The sequence below is a fragment of the Rhincodon typus genome, chromosome 1 (assembly GCF_021869965.1).
Source record: "Rhincodon typus isolate 14 chromosome 1, sRhiTyp1.1, whole genome shotgun sequence".
In the NCBI taxonomy this organism is placed as follows: domain Eukaryota; kingdom Metazoa; phylum Chordata; class Chondrichthyes; order Orectolobiformes; family Rhincodontidae; genus Rhincodon; species Rhincodon typus.
The window spans coordinates 98,718,006-98,741,413 of record NC_063332.1 but is presented as its reverse complement, the minus strand read 5'-3'; the positions used below and the strand labels follow the sequence as shown (position 1 = coordinate 98,741,413).

Genomic DNA, 23,408 nt, shown 5'->3' with positions numbered 1-23,408 from the left:
AATTCTGAACATCACTATTCAATTTCCCACTGATCTATGCTCTGAAATCTCCAGCTTCCAGATTCTCCATGTAATTTAAGCCCCTTGTGCAGAGTCCAACTTTAGTGATTGTTTTTAAGGAGTGTCATCGCCAAACAGCAGCATAATACTCCAGCTGTGTCTAACTAGCTTTTTAAAAAAATCATAGCAGTTGTTTTTACAACTTTTATGCCTAAATTGTCATGTTAAGAACCACATACGTCTCCTGTGCTTTCTCAACTTATCTTGGCACCTTCAAGGACAGATGTACATATGCTTCCAGATCTCCATTTACACTCCTTTAAAATTGTACCATTCAGGTTTATATTGCATTTCTGCATTCCTCTAACCAAAATGAATCACTTCATAATTCCCCGTGTATTAATATCCACCTGTTTCTATTTTCATCTTCATGGCTTCAAAGTTTGCAGATGCAAGAGAAAACCCTGCATACTCTAGTCCTAGAAGTATACTGGCAAAAGCCACTGGTCCAAATACGAACAACGCTTAGTCTGAATGCCAGCTTTTTGTTATACTTTGACTTTCTGCCTCTCACCATTTTTGTAATCATGCAATTCCTGCCACTTTAATGCCAAGGGCTTTAAACAAGTCTACAATGCAGTACTTTATCAGATGACATTTGAAGCTCCACGTGCAGGTCAACTCAAATAGCTTAATCAGCTTAGTCAAATAAAATTTGCCTTCTTGAGAATTCTTGCATGGGACTAGGGCGGCGCTGAGACACTTGTTGCCTGTTCCTAACTGTTTCTTAGGAGTCAACCAAATTACGATAGGTCTGGAGTCACAACAAGGTTATAAGCCTACAGCAAATATTCCTTCTTTGCGAACATTAGTAATCCAGGTGGATTTTTACAACGATGGCTTGCTTTCAGGTCATTTTTAAAAATTAAACCAAATTTATTTGTTAATTAAAGTTAAATTCCACGAGTTGCTATGGTGGGATTGGAGGTTATGCCTCAGAACACGAGCTTGCACATCTTGATTATTCAAGTTGCCACAGCCACAGAGGACCATTAGGGTGCTCTATCATTAGAAAGAGATGACTGGCAGTGGGTTTAACTTGAGGGCGTTGGGCAAGGGAGAAAACCCATACTCTTGCCATCACTCTGCATCACAAATCTCAGCTGTCCACCCAACAGACCAACTGGCTAATTTTTAAAAAATTAATTAATGGATGTGGACAACACTGACCAGGCCAGTATTTATTTCTGCCATGTTGCTGTGGGTCTGGAGTCACATGTGGGCCAGATTGGGCAAGGATGTCAGATTTTCTGGTTCATTTAAGTGAATTAGATGGATTTTTCTGACAATCAACGATTTCGTGGTCATCATTAAACTCTAAATCTTATTGAATTCAAATTCCACCATCTGCCATGGCAGGATTCAAACTTTGGCCCCCAGAACCTTACCTGGGTCTCTGGTTTAACAGTCTAATGATAAGACCATTAGGCCATCGCCTCCCCGGTATATTTACAACACCCCGCTCTTTACTGAAGGTAGATAAAAAGTACACAATACGTGCAACAACTAATTCCACCTTCACACTACTTACATTTAAAAAGGAAAACAAAGATCTTAAGTTATCTGCTAATCAATTCTCACAAATATATCTCATTTTCTTTAATGAGTGTTTCCCAGTGCTTGTATTCAGCTTGGTTTTCCAATTAATTTAACCAGCTGATATTTATCCAAAATTCCCATATGACATCTCAAAACACATCAGCAATGTTTTGAACAATAAGCTTGACTGGGATTAGATTTTATAAAACCATAAATTATAGCAAAGGAGGATGACATTCAGCCCATCATGACTGATCTAATAATCTTCAACTCCACTTTACTGGCTTTCCATATAAACCTCGATTCCCTTACTGATTAAAAATCTCTAATCAGCCTTGAATATACATAACGATGCAGCCTCAGCAGCCCTATGCCGAAAAGAATTTCACAGATTCGCCTCCCGCAGAAGAAATCTCCCCCATCTTAGTCTTAAAATGTACAACTCCTTATTCTGAGGATATGCCTTCTGTCCTAGGCTCTCCCACAAGAGGAATAACCTTTCCGCACCTACCCTTTTAAGAACCCCAAGAATCTTGCTTCAGTAAGGTCACGTCTCATTCTTCTAACTTCCAATGAGTAGAGGCCCAACCTACACAACTTTTCCTCATAAGATCGTTCCTCTATTCTTTCTATCAGCCTAGTGAACATTCTCTGGACTGCCTCCAATGTTGGAATATTTTTCTTCAGGTAAGGGGCTCAAAACTGTACACTGTATTCCAGCTGTGATCCGACTAGTGCTTTGTGTAGTTTTAGCAAAACGTCCCTTCCACCAATTTATACTCCATTCCCTTTGCAATAAAGATCAACATTCCATTTGTGTTCCCCATTATCAGCTGAACTTGGATGCTTGCTTTTTGAGATTCATGGATGTCAATTCCAAAATCCCTCTGTTCCTTAGCTTTCTGCAGTTTTTCTCCACTTACAGCTCCTCTATTCTTTCTGCTAAAGTGCTTAACCTCATATTTCCCCCACATTATATTACATCTACCAAACCTTTGTCCACTTGCTTGACCAATCTATATCCCTCTGCAGACTTCAGAAAGTCTTGCAGATTTTTTAAGCTTAGATGTCTTTCCTCTTCTACTTTTGAAAAACCGACTCATAATTGAATAATCATTCACAAATGCTGGACTCCTCTACCACCACCACCAACCCCTCCCACAGAAGTCAAATTAATCTACAGAACAGTGGTAAAAGGATGCAAGAGGCAAATATTGCCTGAGGCCTTTATGAAACATTTCAAAGTAAAACCTACCTTATTAGCTAGCTAGGAATAGGAACATACTAGTGGCTTTTCCCTGCTACTTTCCTGATATTCATCAACTTAGCACAGATCAGGATTAAAACTTGAAATCTTACCAATAAATTTGTTTAAGCCAGTTGACTTGTTCAATACATTTAGTAAGGTAGCACCAAGCTTCCGAGTAGATGCACCATTTACTGCCTTGACAGGCGACTTTCTTAAACTCTTAGCTGTGTCAGCATCTGCAAGGTCTTAATTCAGCAAAATATTTCTCATTTGCCTTCTGTTTCAATTTTCTTCAAAGGTCTATTCACTTATTTGATAGCATGGTCTGCAAACCCACCAATTTGTACTTTTAGAATATAAAGGCACAAGAGTTAAGGGCTCCCCAAATTGTGGACCATACGTACCAAGGCAGAAATGACAGCTGTGAAGCTTGGATTGATTTCTGATGGCCAAGAAGCCTCTTTAAATGGCAGGTTTTTTTAAAAAGTGTTGTGGACATGGTCTAACCATCTGCTTCTAAGTCTCATTTGCTGAGGCTGCACTAAAATCCTGCAAGTAGGTAGGGAAGATATTTTTCTCCCTCTCATCATCTCCCTACATGATCAACTCTCATCATCCCACCTCCTCAACAACTCATGCACTTCTCAAATTTCTGTGACAAGTGCGCTAAATCATTGGACATATTCTTAAGCATAGAGTTAAATGGATCAAAGAAAGGTACTTTCTTGCATAAAGACCAGTATAAATCTGGAACACTTGTCCTCACATCAACACCCTTGAGGAAAAGTGGAACAGGATAGTTTTTATTGAAGGGATGGGAGAAGCAGCATCAGTGTTTGTGTAAAGGTATCTTGGAATAGGGAGCAAAAACTATACAAATTGAGTTGAGGTTCAAGTCAGCCAAGATTTAATTGAATAATAGATCATTAAAAAAAAGTAGGTAATTTAGCTCATCAAGCCTGGTCCAAAATTTAGCAAGAACATGGCTGATCCTTAATTCCACTTTCTTGCCTGCTGCCCTCATCCCTGGACTCAGTCACCAAAATTGAACACTCCTTGGCAGATTTATGGCATCCTCAACTTGCTTTCCTACCTATCACCGTACTGTCAACAAATTTAGCCACAATATAGTCAGCCCATTCATCCCTTCAAGAAAGGCTTAATAAAGATCATAAATAGTTGAGGGTCTAGCACTGATCCCTGTGACATTCCACTAGTTACAGTTGAGCAACATTCAACTAGAGTTTGAATTAGCATCTTCACTTGACAGAGTCAGTCTTCTCACAAAGGTAACAAACATTGCATCCAAAACAATGTAAATGTAACTTCCAGGACTACGGGGCAAATATTCTCCAGTTGTTTTCTGAAGTACTATTATGGAACCTTTTACATGCATTCTGAACAGCAGACCTCAGTTTCACATCTCATCTGAAAGATTTCACTTGCATCAGTTCATCACACTCCCACTACTTTACTGGCATGGCAGTCTTAATTTTTCTATTCAAGTCCTGGTGTAAGATTTGAAGACAACCTCTGACCAAGGTGACAGTGCAACCAACGTAGCCACAGGTGACACACTATACCATAGTGCATACCAAAAGTTGTAAAACTAGAGTACCGTTTGCAAAAAAACATTAGTGGGATATTATGGGCTCGAAAAGAAACTATGGACAATCACAGAAAAACTCTGATCTATTCCCATGAATACTTCTCAAAAAATTTAATGATTCAATTTACCCTTCACACAACCGTTACCATGACATATCTTACAACACATTTTTAGACAAATATGACAAAACCTATATGAATCATGTTTAACTGTTATTTAATAATATTAGATTAGGGTTGATGGGGGAGAAGAAAGAATAGTTAAAGCACAGATTTTCTCAATATGCGAGTATGCAACTTTGTCAAAAACCAAAAATTGCCTTGTGTTGATACAATCAAATTACCCGATAAGATGGGACAGATTGTGTAATGAAAAGCTCTGAATTTATTGTTGTGGAAATTCCTAATGTCTTAAAGAAGATGCACAGATTCACATGGCGTGTCAACTCATCACTCCAAGGTAAACTTTTTGCAGAGGTTCTTCCGAGATCCTGATAACTTTGCTACAAATGCTTGTAAACTGCCCAAATCTTCTCTTCTGGGATTCCAAAGTTTCTGCAGCAGATCGGGAAGATCCCTACGGAAATTATACCCCTTGTATTTAAATTAAATAGAAACAACTTTTGCAAAAACAATAATTAACAAGCTTCTTTGCCAAGGGGAACTGAAAGGCACACATCACTAATAAAAGCATTTGTGCACACATTGGCTACATACCCATAGCAAGGATATATTGATACAGGGATATTTTAGCTAGTAAAGCTGGAGATTAGTAATAGAAAATTTTATTCATAGAATATAGCTCCAACTATTGGCTTCTTTCCTCCCATTTACTTCGATTTAGAATAATGAGTACCAGGACATATAACTTTACCATCTGCTATGCACAAAAAAGACAACTTCACCACATTTCAGTTTTCAATTTTATGTGCAAAAGCATCAAAGTGCTTTACTACAAATTACAACCTATAAACACAATAATTAAACAGCTGAAATCTGTACAGATTGAGGATTAAACAACACATCATAAGAAAACAGAATCACAGTAAATGTTTAACACCACAAGACACATTGTCCAGATAACATTTGTTTTCATTAGAAAATATTGTAATAAATAATTCATGAATATAGTGCAATTGATTTATGCATAAATATAACTAATCATCTAAAATCAGTTTTACATTAACCAATTTTTAAAATCAAGGCAGCCACAGAGTTTAGCTATATTACTGTGATAATGGAAATACTGTACTGCAATTTGAATAAACAGAAGTGATCATCTGTACTTACTGTAAACTAAAAATCATTTTTACTAAACATAATATACAATATAAAATTTCCCCATTATTTACCAGAAAATGGTTTAAACATTACCGAGCAGTAATTCTAAAAACAGAGGCACTGTTTTGTAATACAAAATTTTTTCCAGAAACATTCTCAAGTACTGAAGTCGGTTGTCACGATATTAAACATATTATGAAGGAAAAAAATCTAATTAAAAATGGATAGTGGCACAGTAGTTTACTATGTCTCAGAAATCAGCTTTCCTATCATTAAAAGGCAAAACTTGTGTTTTATTCATTTTACAAAAGACTAAGTTCCTACAAAATTAAAAACATGAAGCAAACCTTCCCCACCTCCAACCTCCTACCGCACCCCCCTCCCCCAAAAAAGTTAGGAAACCTATTTTAATTTACATTAGCGTTCCTCTAAAATCTGTTTTCTATACTTGTGGATGGTGCATTCCATTTATTTAACGCAAAGGTTATTTACTATTTTCTAAATTTATGTAGTCTTTTGTTTTTCAAAACCACTGCAATGTTCGACTACAAAAGGATTACTTTTCCTGTTGCACACTTCATGTTACTATTGGTCTTAATGTAAAAATAGCAAGAGATGGAGAGAAATGACGACCATATATTTTACATGACTATCATAATATCGTGACATCCCTAGTACTAAATTAGAACCACGCCTTTAGGGCTTGCTCAGCATGTTAATTTCTTTAGCTCAAACTGTGGGCAAGCACTAAAAATTACTGAATTTAAGTATGCCACTTTCTTTTTATGGCAGATTAGCAAAGTGCTGACACATTTATACAGCAAATTTAGTAGCTGGCAGAGCAAGCCCAATCATTTTTCTCATATTAAATGACACTAAGAAAAAAAGTAACTTCATCTGATCCTTAAAATTCTGAAATGAAATTTTTCAACTTTGATTCAAATAAAAACTTCAGTATGAACTACAAAGGCAAAACCTGCAACACAGATTCACACAAAAGTTTAAAAATAATTGCCCTATTCCAAGTCACAAAATTAGAAAACTGGATCTTCAGTAACACAAAATTCTAAAACTGTTCAAAGCTTTTCTTTCTTACCAAATTATGTCCAGATCCTGAATGTAAAAGCTACTTTGTTAAATCCATCTCATTATACAGCTGCTGAATTTGGTACTTACAAAATGATAACGCATACAAACGTACATTGAAATGGTGGATGGCCTTTGTAAAACTTGAAAAATAACTGACCTTCATGCTCAGAATGAAAATGCGTACACACAAAAATTGAATTACCTTTATAAATTAGGAGAAAAGCAACTGCTGAATTTGGTACTCAATCTATATGGATAGAAAAACTGAGACGGTCGGAACATCTTTGTGAAACTTGAATTACCAAGTCTCTGACGAACACTTAGCAGCAGGTAAGTTTACAGTTAGTAAAACTCTGTCTTGGGAGTGTGAGAAATTGCAAACTTGTTACAACGTACTATACCTATATTTTGCTTTATTAAATGCAGACTAGGAGCAACAAAAAATACTATTCTCCGATTTCTTCAGTGCATCTTATGCATCATGTTCTATACAGTGCTCTATCAATTTGTTAGTCATCCCTTTCACATAATGTTTCTCAATTATTAATATTTGCACTTTAACTTTCAGATATCACAAAACTGGAACATCTGTTTAGGAATTTGCTCCATTCGCAACCCCCATGCTCGAGAAGCATGGCATTTTAGCTCTTCCATTCACAAATAATTACAGGCCCCCAAAAGTTGGCAGGACAATAAATCTATAAAACAAAGTATTTGCCAAATTGTGGGCAGTCAAACTTTTTATGCATGGAATGAGATTTAATTTCCCATTTTAGGGTGCAAACTTCATCCGGTTTTTGCTTCAATAAAAGGAGGTGTGCGTGCATTGGTGGTGTGGGGGGGCTGGAATGGGTGAAAAGGCAGAGTTGCCTGCGGTGTGGACAGGAAGAGGGAAAGGCAAAGTCTTCTCATGGTAACTGTGAAGTCACTCAGTGGAAAGCATGAGATTCAACTGTAGGCGCAATTTGCCTAAATATCACATTACAAGTGGATTGGGGAGATTACTGGAGTGGAGAAATAACAGGCTCAAAATAAATAAATAAATATCTCGCCAGCAGGACAGATGTAGTACAGAATTTCACAGCTCCTAAAACACAATATGCTTTAACCAGTCAACTCCTGTTGACACCCCCTAAAATTTGCAATTTGTGAAATGAATACCTGCATTACGCAATAATTTGACATGTACATCTGAATTGTGTAACTTATACAAAATAGCCAGGACTTAAAACATAGCACACTCTGCACTGTACTTTTAATAAATCAGTAGGTTGATTTCATACTTTAGAATCTAATTTCCTCACCTACTTTAGGTAGTAAGACTGGCCAGTTTATTTCTATTCCTGACATGGGCTCAGGGAGCCAATCCTATAAAATAATGCTGTAAGTGACTATTATTTGTCTTACAACTGAATAATCGAAAATGCCTATGTGGCGTTTTCCTTACTAGACATCAACTTATCTAATCACAATTAGTTTTATTCTACAAGAGCATTAAGATGACAACTAGCACATGCGACTGTACTAAGCATACTCCTTTTGACGTACAGTCCAATCCCTGCTTGAAACTATGCTTTGCCTGAAGGCCAAAGGGTGGTTTTACAATACTATTTGAATTAGCATTTACTGTATAGTGAAATCCATCTGAGTCACATCCCTTTTTAAGAGGATTTATGTAGACTTGTTGCTACTTTTGGAGCTGCTTGTCCCTGAATTTGTCATACTGAACAACCCAGTGTCCGTTAATCTGAGTTTCTTCTTCGGAGGTGTCTTCAGTGTCCCAGATCTCTCTTTTACTTTGTATTCTAAAGTGCTGTGAGGTACTCCATAAATTCCTTGTGCTTTAGAGACACTCATTTTCCCACTCATTACCATCGTAATAGCTTCTTCCAAAATGTCATGATCATACTGCCGATAACGGCCCCGCTTTTTCCTTGGCTGTTTACTGTCTTTCAGGCTAATATGATCCTGACTATCATTTTCAGATGTCACATCAACTGTGCCATTCTTTACATTAAGACATAGTGGAGGAAGGTCTCCATGCAGTAGGTAGGAATCAACACTAGAATGAGTCAAAGGTAAGGAACATTCAATTTTACTCTGCTTGGGCAGGATAGTTTTGAGTTTTTGAAGAGCTGATCCTTCCAGCAGCGAGGAGGTTTTTGATACCTGGTACATAACATCAAAGAGACCACAGCCATCAGGCTGGGACTTGGGCACAGAGCTTGCTCGTACCTGAGGGATTTTTAATTGAACAAAAGAACTACTGACACTTTCATTATGAAGATTGCCATCTTTTTCTTTTAGCTGTGTAACCATTCTTTGCAGGGTTAACTGATGGAGGTAACTGGAAGCAGTGGGGAATTTCAACTCTGAGGATTCAACATGAGTTAGTTTTCGGTGCTCGCTGCACTGATCGGGACTATGTTCTGCCTGAGCTCTAGCCCATAATGCAACTTTCTGCAGAAGAGCATTAGGTTCCTCAAAGGTCTTCGAGAAACAGCTTTCTCTGGTTTTACTTTTCAGCGGAGCTGCTCTTCCTGATAAGGCTTCCAAATGGAGAAGTAAAGTCTGGTGAGGTATTCCATAAAGTATGGCTGCTTTGTTCATGTCCAATGCCCCTGACTGAATGTCTTTCAAGGCCTTTGAAAGCAAACCATCTGCAAATTCAGCACTTCGTTTCACATGCTCCTCAGTGTTTATCTGTAGTCTCCTAGGATGGATGGAATGAAACGATGGTAAGCTGACGCAAGAGACTGGCACACAGCTATGGAAGGGAAGGGTCCACTCCTTTATTACAGGCTTGCTTGGGTAACATCACTGCATCTCTCATTGTTTAAGTCTTTGAGTTCTGGCTGTTTTTGCTTAAAAGTTGCGAAAGGTTACAGTTCTGGTAGGGAAGGGTAAATGTTTGATTGCACTTCTAAAGCGGCCATGGCAAGAGCTTTATGTTACAGTTCAATATTTGTGTTAAATGTTTCTTGCAGTTGTTATCCCGTGATAGTTGCTTGCAAAACAAAAGGAACAACTTTCACAGTTTTAGAGCTTCAATTAGTTTCCTTTCCAATTTACTGTATTAAAATGGCATTGAAAGTCCTAAAGCATGTGTTAGTAGAAACGTGACGTTACCGCTAAACAAGTAATAAAAGAGTCAACCCTCTTTTTTTCCCAAGCAGGGTACTGCAATCACAACATGCTAAGAACATTTTCCAAAACATTGCACAAAACATAAAGCACAGGCCACATTAATACCGCACAGTAACAATTCACAGTGACAATCCAAATGTGACGTATTAGTGCTAATATTAATTTTAAATGCATCTAAGCTAAACAGATAAAGATGCAAATTGTGTTTGTGGCTAACTGCCATTTATTAATCAACTTAAATAAAATACTAAATAAAAGCAGGCACTGGATAAAGAACATGATTCATTTTACAATTTTTTAATATGTATATGAAACGCTTTACAACTGCTCCTGTTTGAACACAAATGACCTAGAAATACAATTTTCATTGTTCCTTTGAAAGTAACGTAAAGTGCCAGAAGTGTCAATTTAAGTTAAATATGAAGTAAATTACTTGTGTATGAACGCTACTCAATTCAAGAAAATTTGACAAGATTTCTATTCCTTTCGCATCTATGTAAATCAAAGTTTTAGGTATGTTCACATTTTAATTATGATGTAATTTGAAAAATTCTTAATTGATTACATGCACATTAGACTAATATTTGTCACTTAATGTTCGAGTATTGCTGAAAAAATTTGATTTTTTTTGTCCTGCTGAGGGCTAGACAACTCACAGGAAACATCAACGGAAAAGGGAAAAGAACATTTGTAATTTATGAGAAAAGCGTGCACTGATCAGTTTGCAAGTGGACTCGAATTTGAGACATTGCCACAGGGAATGCACCACTTAAGAGGACTGACTGTAAACTGCCAAGCTTTGATTATATTTTAAAACAGGTAGGTTGACTTCGGTCAAAATATTTCTGTTTAAAGTTTCTATTTTGTTCCAAGCAAAAACTAAGAAGAAATGGGTTTTTTCAGCAATCCTCAAATTATGTGCTACCAAATGACTATATATAAACATGTTTGTTATTTGGTAAAATGCAGGCGATTTTTGTGAATTAACATTCAAAGAAAACCCAACAGCCTTACCCTCTTAGAATGCGTTCTGAAGAGAAAAAAACTTAATTCTCAAAGTTCTAAGTTACAAAGTAATATTTACAAACTATTAACACATACCAAGATATGTTTCCACTCTCAGTTCATATATCCAAACATTCCAATTGTCATTAAAGTGCCAGTATTTCAATGCAGTTTTAAAAGAAATGTGTATCAATTATTAAAAGACCATACTTGGGAGCTTTAAACCGAAGTCCACCTTCTAAATATTTCATGGGGGAAAAAATGTTTAAAGTAATAGTTACAATGTAAAATGTTACATCCTGGCTAACCGAAATGGTTGCCCTTTAGATTAATTCAGTTGTGAAGGTGATATGTTTAAACTGGTTTCCTCCCGCTAACCTGAAAAATATCACCCTTGATACCCAAATATTGCTGCACAAGGAAGTCTCCCTCTTGAGCTGTTCCAGGATTGTCATTATATAAACTGTCCACGGAAGTCATAAATTTAGTGGATCAAAAATGTTACAAATCTACAGTTTGTTTTTTTCTTCTTCCAAGGAAAAATATTTAAATAGGAACTATTGACTTTGTTTCTTTGAGAGCTTTAACATTTTAAAAGGAGATAAGGGACCATCAATTGAGATGGATTTGCTGTGCTGCCACTTGTGTAATTCAGTATTAAAATTCTTGTAAGACAATGTCAGTCATAATTACCTGGTACCTGGAGATTTCCTCATCACTTTGTCAAGCACATGTACTGCTAGATAGCTGTACTGTGCAGGAAGGGTAAATACACAACATGCAATTAGTCAGAGAACACAGTGCAGGCCTAACAGTTGTTTAGAAGGGAATACACAGGGTTCTCACTTTTGCTGAGAGGTGCTCCCAAAGACAACTGATAGAAATAATGGGTTATTTTAGCTTTCAAAGCCTATTTTTTTTAGGCTCACGTACAGGGAGTAAAAACACGACTGTACATGTACAGAGTTCAGGGGAAATGCGTGGGCACTAGAAAACTCAATCAGAACTGAAAAAACCACAGGGAGATAAGAAAATTACACAAAACTAAATTTATAGAATCCTCATTCCACGAGCCTTGTATCAATTTAAATTTGTCAATTGAACAGATTACTGTAAATAATTCAAGACTTAAAGACTTCAAACATCAAAAACAAAAGAAAAATGCATATGTCAAGGAACTTGAATGGAAAGAAACAAAACTAACTTGCATTCAAAATATTTCTCAAAAATCTTAGTGCCAATTTTTTTTTAAGTTAATGAAGCACATTTTGAACCATGGTCACAGTTGTAACATTAGAAATGCAGCATGAAACAAAGTTTTACAAGCAGCAATGAAATATAATCACCAGTTGATCTGTACTCCTAGGATGTTGGTTAAGGAATAAACATTGGCGAGGAGGGCACTGGGGAGAACATTTCTGCTGTTCTTTGAGTAGTGTCATGGGAATATATTTCCTGCAAGGGCACAATTCCATTCACCCAGTTTCTCTATTGCATCTGTTCAGTCAATGACACCTCCTGCTCCAGTGCTTCTGAAATATCTGTCTTTCTCAACTGTGTATTCTCCTTTGCTGTTGTTGGTAAGACTATTTGTCCATGTCCATTCTCTGTGCTGTAGATCTCTATGATTCTATATCTCCCTTTCAGAGTCAGGATAGGTCACCATCCATCTTCCAGGTATGAATATCCACTTCAAACATTTCTGCCACCCCAAGACTGACAATCACCAAAAACATCATTTGTTTTCACCCCCACTCTTCAGTCTGAGGAACTGCACCCTCTGTGACATACCAGGCCATTCTCCGTTAACTACTCTCCTTTCCCGCCACTCCTCAAACAAAAGGATACACAACACCAACATTTTCAATTTCTTGCAGGTGTGCTGTGACTCAGTGGAAGGATTCTTGCCTATCGAATCTGAGGGTCAACTCCAAGATTTGGAGCACACAAATCTAAGCTGATTTTTCAATGCATTAGTGGTTGGGTAATGTAACGTTGGAGCTTCTGATTTTCAGATGAGATGCTAAACAGAGGCCTGTCAGGTGAGTGAAAAATACACCAATGCACTATTTTGAAAAAGATTAGAGGAGAGGAGTTATACCCATGCTTTGACCAACATTACTCCTCAAATAACTTTACACAAAAGGACTGCAAATTTGGAGATCTGAAACAAATGAAAACTGACATTGTTGGAGAAACTCAGGTCTGGCAGCATCCGTGGAGAGGAATCCAGTGACCTTATCACATTACTTTTTGTGGGAGTTTGCTGTGCACAAATTGGTTGTCAAGTTTCCAACATTACAACGTGACTATATTTCAAAAGTACTTCATTGGCTGTACAGTGCTTTGTGCTGCCCTGTGATCATGAAATGCACTACTGAAAATCTTTTTCTTCTTCCTATCAACATCCAGGGCATTAAACCTACCTTTCACTTGGAAGATTTCTTTATTTATATTTCATCCAACTTGGCACACTATATTCACTGCTCATGATGTGGAGGCCTCTACACTGGTAAGCGCAAAAGTAGGCCAAGTGATCACTTTGTTGCACACTTGGGTTAAAGTCTATAAAAATCACTGAGATTTTGATCACTTGCTGTTTTTAATTCTGCACACATCATCCACTCTTATCTCTGTCCTTGTATTTGTACAGATTTCCAATGAAGCTGAATACAAGCTTGATGAACTCTTCTTTCTACTAGTTGCTCTACAGCATTCAACCTTAAATCAGTTTAACAACTTCAGGTCTTAACCACATCTAATTTTTTCAAATGTTTTGATGATAAATGAGGATTGCACCAAACTCACTGGATTAGGTCGTGCTGATGATCCCATTTCAACACAATAGGTGAGGAGGTTTGAAACAGTAAGTTACCTGCTTTGCTTCCTCCACATTTGCTGTCTATAGCAACCCTACTTATTTTGCTAGATCTTTCTTCATCACGCTTTAAACATTTCCACTCAATCAGTCTTTCTACATTTGTCTCGTCAGCACAAATACTACTTTGCACCAGCAGCTAATTTCTCTCATTTAGTGACTCCACCTTTTCACCCAAGAGTTTTAGCAGCACAGAACAAGGCATTTTGGCCCATCATGTCCACAATGGTCATCAACCACACATCTTCCAGCACTTGACCCATAGCCTTGTAGGTTATGTCAACTCACGTTCATCAAAATAATTCTTACATGTTGAGCGTGCCTGCCTCTACTACACATTTATGCTGAGTTCCAGATACCCAGCACCCACCAAGTGAAAATAAAATCTTTAAATCCCTTCTAAATTTCCTGCTGTTTCCCTTAAAACTGTATTATCTAGTGATTGACTTCTTTACTAAGGGGAAATGTTTCTCTATCGACTCAATATATACCCCTCAGAACTCTACACCTCAAATTAGAGATTGTCCTTTGCTCCAAATAGAGAACAATTCCAGCCTATCTAGTCTCTCTTCATTGTTGAATTTCTTCACTTTGGCGACATCCTGGTGAATTTCTTACATACTAGGAGTGGGAAGCAATTCAATCGATTAAGCCTGCTCTGCCATTTAATACAATCATGATTGATTTCATCTCTGCCTCAACACTTACCTGCCCAATCCCCTTAACCCCCTAGCCTGTTATTAAAAATCTGTCCATCTCCAAATTTGTTCAGTACCCTCGGTGTCCACCGCACTGCTGGGTAGGGAATTGTACAGATTTAACCCCTTAAGAGAAGTAATTTCTCATCTCGGCTTTAAATCTGCAATCCTTTAGTTTAAAAAATATGACCTCTCATTCTAGATTGCCCTACAGGGGAAATATCTTTGTTTGTCAATCCTCTTTAGCATATTATGTATCTCAATTAGATCTCGTTCTTCCAAAATCCAGAGTACAGACCTAATCTGCTCAATGTCTCAAATCAAGCCTTGGATCTCTGGAAGAAATCCAATTAATCTTCTCTGAACTGCATCCAATGAAATCTACATCCTCAAGGACAGGAATCAAACCCGTACGCAGTAATGCAAATGCAATCTCAGCAATGCTTTGCACAGTTTCACTTCCTTACTTTTATACTCCATTCATTTTACAATAAATGCCAAAATTCTATTCATTGCCTTTATTACCTGCTGTACCCGCATAATCATTTTCTGCAATTCTTGCACAAGGACACCCAGATTCCTCTGCATCAAACTATTTGAATTTTCTCTCCATTTAGGAAATTCCCATAACATGAATAACCCCACACCTATCCACGTTAAACCCTGCTAAATTTTGGTTCATACAGCTAAATTATCCATGTCCATACCTCAATTTCTTAGTTCTTCATTGCAACTTATTTCCCCACCTACTTTCGTGTCATCTGTGAATCTGGCGATAATACATTCTACCTCTCCAAGTCATTAGTATAGATTGTAAAATAGTTGGTGCCAAGGACCAAACCCTGTAGCATCTCACTATCTAGGCCTCGGTAACCTGAAAATATTGCATTTATCCCCATTTGTTTTTGGTTGGTTAGCCAATCCTCTATCTAAGCTAATAAATTAAGCCATTTGGTCATACCTTGTGTATTAATCTTTTGTGTAACACTTTATCAAAGGCCTTCTAGACAACCAGGTAAAATATATCTACAGGACTTTGCTTGTCACATCTTCAAAGAATTCTAGCAGATTAGTCAAACATGATTCACCCTTCCTAAAACCATGTTACTGACAGATTGCATTTTAACTTCCCAAGTTTCCCGCTACTACTTTTGTAATAATGGATTCCAACAATTTCCTAATGATATGTTAAACTAACTGGTACACAGTTTCTACATTTTGCCTCGCTCCACTTTTGAATGAGGATGTTTCATTTTCATTTTTCTAGTCCGCTGGAACCTTGCGAGAACACGGAGAATTTTGGATTTTAAGCTTCTTAATTTACTGTCACTGCCATTTGTACTCCCTATTAATTTGCCAACCTCATTATTTAGGGGACCAACATTCACTTCAGCTACTTTTTTTGTTAAATAAACTTCTACAAATCTTTTTGTTTTTATATTTTGTGCTAGTTTTATTTCATAATTAACCTTTGCTCTATTACTTTATTCAGTAACTCTGTTGACCTTTCGAAGTTTCTCAATCCTTCAGGCTGCCACTGATCTTTGCAATATGGTGTAACTTAGTTTTTGCCATTATATCATCTTTAACTTCATTGTTTAGCCGTGGATATTTTTACGCCCTCTTACAATCTTGTCATCGTCTCTGGAATATGTTTTGATTGGGAGGAATTAAGTATGTCCATAAGATGTGTGCTACTATTCATCGAACAGGTAGGACAATTGTCTTTCTGCATAGTCCAGTTGGGCCAAATCTGTCTCAAGACTTTTTCTACCATTTCTTATTGTTGTTTCACCGCACCCCACCGACTTTTGTCTGGCTGCGGACTTGCATAAATATTGTTCATCTAAAATACTTTTTAGTTCTAATGAAATGTTCATGACAAGGGCTGCACTACCTGAATTTTTTGACTTTGTGTAACCCAGAAAGTATTTAACAAAATTACTTCAGAAACATCTTGCTTTTACTCAATATACAATTCCACAAATTAAGTGTTATTCAACCTACGCAGGTTGGCAGATAACTTTTGGGGGGTTTGGTGGAAGAAGAGAGAAAACAGAAAGAGAGAATTAATCATTTGCCCCCTAAGGGAGCATAGGTGAGGTAGATTGATTTTCTTCAGCCAATGCTCCATTTGAGCTCAGCCTGGTGAAAGTTTGGGATTAATAAATATGCCCCATACAGCAGAACTACAATGGACATGCATTACATGGAAACTAGGTTAAGATAGCCAGAATTGTATAAGTGAGTCTGGCATTGGTGGGGGGGGGGGGGTGGTGGGGGAAAGGGGTTAGAGAGCGGGGGCACAAACAGGTGAGGGGGAGGGGGAGGGGGAGCGAGAACGAGAGCAGAAAGAAAGGAAGAAAGAAAAAGAGGGAGAAAGAATTGAAATCAACCTATGGATTGGCAGTTTTGACATCTGCTTTTACCACCACCTGCTTGAAGACAACTCAGGACCGTGCCGGATTCATTAGCAATGCTCACATCCCAGGTATAAATTTTTGAAAAAGTCTCAACAGGATTTAATTTCACAACAAAGGAATGAAAGGACAGTGTGCTAATTCGATGTCTGACCCTACTTTGAACGTGCCACAGCACATTTAATACTTTCAAGTATGCAAAACCAAAATAGGCATAATGGTATGGATCACAGTCAAGTTCACTATGTATTTTTCTCCAGTCCAAGAGATTTGGAGACAGTAAGGACTGCAGATGCTTGAAGCCAGAGTCAACTGATGTGAAGCTGGAAAAGCACAGCGGGTCAGATAGCATCCAAGGAGTAGCAAAGTCGACATTTTTGGGCTGAAACCCTTTGTCAGGACAGTCCTGGAGGGGGGTTTTGGCCCGAAATGTTGACTTTCCTGTTCCTCTGATGCTGTCTGACCTGCTGTGCTTTTCTAGCTTCACATCTATTGACTCCAGAATGAGAGAGATTATTGTTTGAGACTTTAAAATGCAGACAGAAGTATTCTGATCGCACATCATCCTGTGAACACTGCATATAACGTTTATGTTTTACTTGATACATTTAAATTTTCTGCTTTGAAGTGAACAGTGTAGCAAAAATTATATAGGTTATACCTAATGCAATGAAAGGAGTCCATGATCAGATATTCTTAATTATTAATTAAAAAGGAAAATAAATGAACAAAGCACATAGATAAACACAGACTAAAATTGCAGAAATTCACTAATGTTCCTTAAACAGCATCTTCCATATCCACGACCACAACCATGTAGAAGGACAAAATGGGTACACCACCACCAGCAAGTTCCAGTCAAAGCCCTTCAACATCCTAACCTGGAAATGTATCACCATTCCTTTTGTGTCACTGGGTCAAATTCCTGGAACTCCCTCCCCTACAACAAATGGACTGCATGTCTCAAAGTGGCAGCTCACCATCACATTAACAAAGGCAACTGGGATGGATAAAAAAAGCTGATCCACCCATGTTCCTTGAATAACAAAAAATCTTTGCACTAGTCATTACATCCAGAAATGAATTCTGGGTATAAAATAGGTAGACCCTGTATATTCAGAAGACACGAGAAAATTATGAAAAGTTTCCTTTCAATGGTTTTTAACATATTTTCTTATATTTGACCACACAGTGGCTTAAATTTAAAATCCCTTGAACACAGGATGTTCTCTGGCTGAGTCAAAACGTTTTTGACAAACTAGGCCATTGCCACCTTATCCCTTTTCTAAACAAAAGGCTGTATAGAACAAAAATGTTTATCAATAACTTATGGTAATATGTTTATACTTGAGGAAGTGCAGTTCTTTGGGATTGGTAGAAGACAGTTAATCTAACAAATTGACAACTTTCAGAATCATCTAAGCTTTGGGCAAATAGGCTTGGGTGTTCAGATATGAATAATTGCCCTGAAGAACAAACCAAATTGCATTTGTATGTAGATGGTCCAAATATGCTTAACATTTTAAAGTGATGGCATAGAAACAGGATGACATTCAGTCATGCCTGTTTTGCCACTTAACGTGAGTGTTTATTCTACAATCTAACCCCATATGCTCACTTGTGTCCTGTATTCTTTAGATTCTTTTTTAAAATTAAAGGTATTGTTAAGGTTAAATTTAAACAATCAACCTAACATCAACTGTTCACAAAACAGTGATCCAAATTTTTACTGCCTTTTATACATAGTATTTCCTAATGCCACCCCTGAAAACCTGGTACTAAATTTAAAGACTATACTCTGGACCCCTTGATGTTTCCCCTGCAACCAGAGGAAATAGTTTCTCTCCATCTATCCCACCTGTTTCTCTTAATATCATGAAGACTTCGAGTGATCAAATAATCCCTTAACCATAAAATTCCAGGGTCTGGAAGTCTCCTTTTCTGTCATCTCTCAACTTAATGCTAGGAATTCAGGTATCATTCTGGCAAATTTAGTTATATTCTCAATATATGCTGTGCAAGGCCTAGAACTGTCAAATCAGAGACAATACTGCATACCATCTACAAAGTTCAGAAGCAAATCCTTTAACAGCACCTTGCAAGTCGATAACCACTATCACCTAGATGGACAAGGGCAGATGCATGGGAGCACCATCAACCTTAAGTTCCTGTCAAAACAACATTCCATCTTGACTTGAAACTGTATCACCATTCATTGAAAATCTGAAACTCTTCAAACCACATGGACTGTGGCAGTTTCAGAACAAAGCTCATGGCTTCTAGGGCAATTAGGGATGCACAATAAATTCAAGCCCAGCTTGTGACAACCACATTCCAACAGCAAATTTAAAAGAAAGTAAACACAAGAGATACCTACAGAAACTGTGGTCATTTGAACTCAGTTTGATATTTCAGTTTGAGATTTAGTTAGATTCAATTATTTTGAGCGTGTAAACATCTATGTCTGTCCCTTAAAAACCAAAAAAGAACTGCGGATGATGTAAAACAAAAACCGAAGTTGCTGGAAAGCTCAGCAGGTCTGGCAGCATCTGAGGAAAAAAAAAATCACACTTAACATTTTGGGTCTGATGACCCTTCCTCTGCCCCTTGTTGAACGATCAATTGGAACTGTCAGCTACGTGGGGGCAGGATCTTAAACCTCTGGGTTTTAGATGTTGAACAAAAGGAAGGCTTGCAAATGATTTCAAGTCTTTTACACAGTAATGACCAATCCTAGAAATCTAGCAAATTGGAATACTCTATGTTTTTGTACACACCATAACAGTTTTAGTCAGGAAATACTTTTCTAGCAGTTCTTATGACATTTGGCAGACTTCCTTGTAAAACGCTCATCAAAATCTTTGCCTTGAGGAACCATCCAAGAAATTTCCAATAGGAATGGTAAGCCTTTTCCAATGACTCTAATCACAATTTTGTTGATGAGCACTTGCACATATTTCTTATTATTTAAGAACATTGCAGTTGTTCAATCAATTCTTCCGCTCGGTACGCATAGTTGCCAACATATCCATTGACCTTGCATCAGAAATCTCATAAGTTAATTCTCCCTCTCCACAAATGCTACCAGACCTGAATATCTTCTCCCTTATCTCCCCCTTCTGGAAACAACTTCTTCCCCTTCTGCCACCACCGCTCCCCCCCCCCATCCTCTGCAATCTAGAATCATCACAGAACCCCTACAGTGTGGAAACAGGCCCTTCGGCCCAACAAGTCCACACCAACCCTCAGAGCATCCCACCCAGACCCATCACCCTATAACCTACCTAATCTACACATCCCTGCACACTTTGGGCAACTGTGCATGGCCAATTCACCTAGCCTGCATATCTTTGGACTGTGGGAGGAAACTGGAGGACCCAGAGGAAACCCACGCAGACACAGAATGTGCAAACTCCACACAGATAGTCACCCGTGGGTGGAATTGAACCTGGGTCCCTGGTTCTGTGAGGCAGCAGTGCTAACCACTGAGCCACCGTGCTGCCCTAGAAATGTCAACATGATCTGTAAAAGCTTTGCCTGATGCAAGTACATTTATAAGACTTCAAATTCTACCTCTTACGCTGCTTATTCAGGTCACTTTGTGACTTACAGCTGATACAAGTACAATTATACTGGCACAGAGCAAGCACAAATTCTGCCTTCATGAAACTGAAGATGAAACTTATAGATTGAGTGCAAGACAGTGGTAAGTTTCATAATATTTTATAAAAAGTGTGGCCAGGACAGATAATTCAAGAAACAAACAACTTAAATAGCGAACAAATCAAAAACAAAATTCAATATATAAATGAGAAAAATGAAAGGAAAGAAAACTATTACAAATTACTTAACGTAGCAAAAAAAAAAAAAAAGTGCTGCCTATATTGCATTATAACTCCTAGGGTAACCATCTAACTATAGTGCAAGGTAAAAGATAGAAGTGTGTACACATTGTACCAAAAAAACTCAGCTTTAATACTTGACACTTCTGGCACTGTAAAAGAAAGCTACAGGATTATGCACTAGTAATGTATTGTTACAGTACTTCCATTAGTGTGAAAGACCCATAAATGGCTTTTAGAGGGCATTTCTTATTTAGTAAGAAAAATCATCTTTGTAGTCGACTACCAGTTATAGAATGATTGATTACATGAGTGCCTTTAAACATTTTTGACCATTATATATAATTCTGGCAGTATATGAATACTACAAAAAATGGGTTTTTGATAGTCATGGTATTTTTACATACTGACAGTATACTTTGCATTGGTTCTGACAAACACAAAACAAAAAGATTTAATAGCATTTAAAGTTTGTCAGTTAGAAATACAATTAAAAATTCTCATCAATTTTTAGAAATTACATTAAGTTAAAATGTCAAACCTATCACTAGAAATAATTATTGAAAATAGTTCAACTTTGATAGCAAAAGCTTAGGAAGCATATTAATACACAACATGCGGTCATATTTCTTACTTTACACCTGCAGGTAGCTTTCAATATATATGGAATGGATCAGATATTAAAAAACTTCAACTAACTCTTAGCAGTGAAACAAAGTATTTGCAGGATCAAGAAAACTGCACTCGATAGAACTGGCATAGTTTAAGCTTGTGATAAATCTGGAGTTGAATAGATTAATCAGAATATTAGATATGCAAACTAAGATTTGACTAGAATTGACAATCCCATTCCTAGCTATCTGGTTGCATAAACTTTCAGCTTCCATTGAAATTCTTGCTGACAAGTGCATCTAAAAGAGGTATTCTAAAAATGAAAGTTTTCAGTATTACAGTAGCATTTTTGCAAGTCTACGTTGAAATGATCAATGTAGAAAGCCTTCCTAAACCTCAAAAATCAGATACCTGATGGTTAAATGTAACCAGACATGATGAACTGATTGTGCAGAAAATTACAACTGTCCTTTTAGGAGAACATCTTTCTACCACTGTATTGGAGAGATTTTAGATAGATTATCTAACACACAGATTGACCAGACAATGTTTCCATACACCTGCAGCATTTTCATTTCCAATCTTATATTTATCATTTGCTGTTGAAATAAATACAACCCACAACCCATGAATTACGTCAATAATTTGATATGGACTGTTTAAGAATCTAATTTTTAAAATGTTAACTAGCTTGAGATACCTAAAAATTATGGTGAACTACCCTTCAAAAATTAAAACCACAAGTAAAAATCAACAGTATCCTAAACAGAACCATATGGTACAGCTGTGGCAAAAAAGTTTACATTTAAGACTTAAAAATACATAATTATTATGACAAACATAAATCCTTTGGGAATGTAACTCTTCACTAATACTTACCCTGATAATTTGATAGTGGTTGATGCAGGACTAGATCCAGTTGATACGGTGGAATTTATGCTGTTCTTCTTCGTTGATAGATCGAGCACTCCATCTACTAACAGAAAAGTTCATTCAAGTTTCCCTCAAAAAAATCCTTAAGAAAACTGACCTTGAACAATACGTAACATTTTGCTTTCCGTTAAATAAGCCAAAAATCATCTCTGGACCAGAATTTCATATTTTCAGAACTGGGCATTTTTATTTCAAAATTCTAAACTTCATTTTTTAAAATTTATATAAAGAGCTAAGAGTGTTACAACGCCCACTAGAATCCAAAAACAAATCAGTAACCAAAGGATCTCGCATTTTATTTCATCCAGCATAGGTGAAAAGGAGCTAGACACCTGGGTTTAAACTTTTACCTGGCAAGTTTATCCTCTACCACTGAGTGCTCACTAAAACAAAGGTGGGGAAATCACTTAAATTGTTACTACCAAAACATCCAATAGGTTCATAGAAACCCTAATACATGGAAGAGGAGGACACTGCAGGTACAATCTCCCTTCAGTCAAAGGGACCCTTCCATTTGCAAGAAACCACACTATGCTCCTGATTCTATTGAAGAGCGCTTTTTTTGTTTTAAAAAACAGCCACTCATGGGACATGGGCATCACTTAATGGCCTTTGAGAAGATGGTGGTGTGCTGCCTTCTTGAACCACTGCAGTCCACACACTGTAGGTTGGCCCACAATACTCTCAGGGAGGGAATTCCAGCACTTTCACCCAGCAACACTGAAGGAATGGCAATACATTTTCATGTCGGGTTAGTGAATGGCTTGGAGGGGAACTTGCAGATGGTGGTGTTCCTAATTATCTACTGCCCTTGTCCCACTAGATGCAAGTGGTCATGGGTTTAGAAGATCTTAAGGATCTTTGGATGAATTTCCAAGTGCATCTTGTAGATGGCACACATTACTGCTAAGCAGTGATAAAGGGACTGGATGCTTGTGGATGTGGCGACAATTAAGCAGGCTGCTTTGCCCTGGATGGCGTCAAGCTTCTTGAGGTTGTCAGAGCTGCCTCCATCCCGGCAAGCGAATGTTCCATCACACTCCTCAC

At 37.5% G+C, this 23,408-nt stretch overlaps 1 protein-coding gene across 8 annotated transcripts in view; it reads right to left on the bottom strand.

The window, feature by feature from the left end:
• The window catches only part of lcorl (ligand dependent nuclear receptor corepressor-like), a 112,121-nt gene that overhangs the window by 26,586 nt on the left and 62,127 nt on the right, over nucleotides 1-23,408 (bottom strand). For 4 of the 8 annotated variants that reach the window (XM_048596652.1, XM_048596694.1, XM_048596702.1 and 1 more), the window contains exon 6: nucleotides 22,308-22,404. In XM_048596652.1, coding sequence (XP_048452609.1) covers nucleotides 22,308-22,404 — 97 coding nt within the window. Of the gene's footprint in view, nucleotides 1-5,453; nucleotides 9,540-22,307; nucleotides 22,405-23,408 lie in introns of those variants that run through there. The other 4 variants (XM_048596687.1, XM_048596657.1, XM_048596673.1 and 1 more) reach the window with 4 other exon arrangements.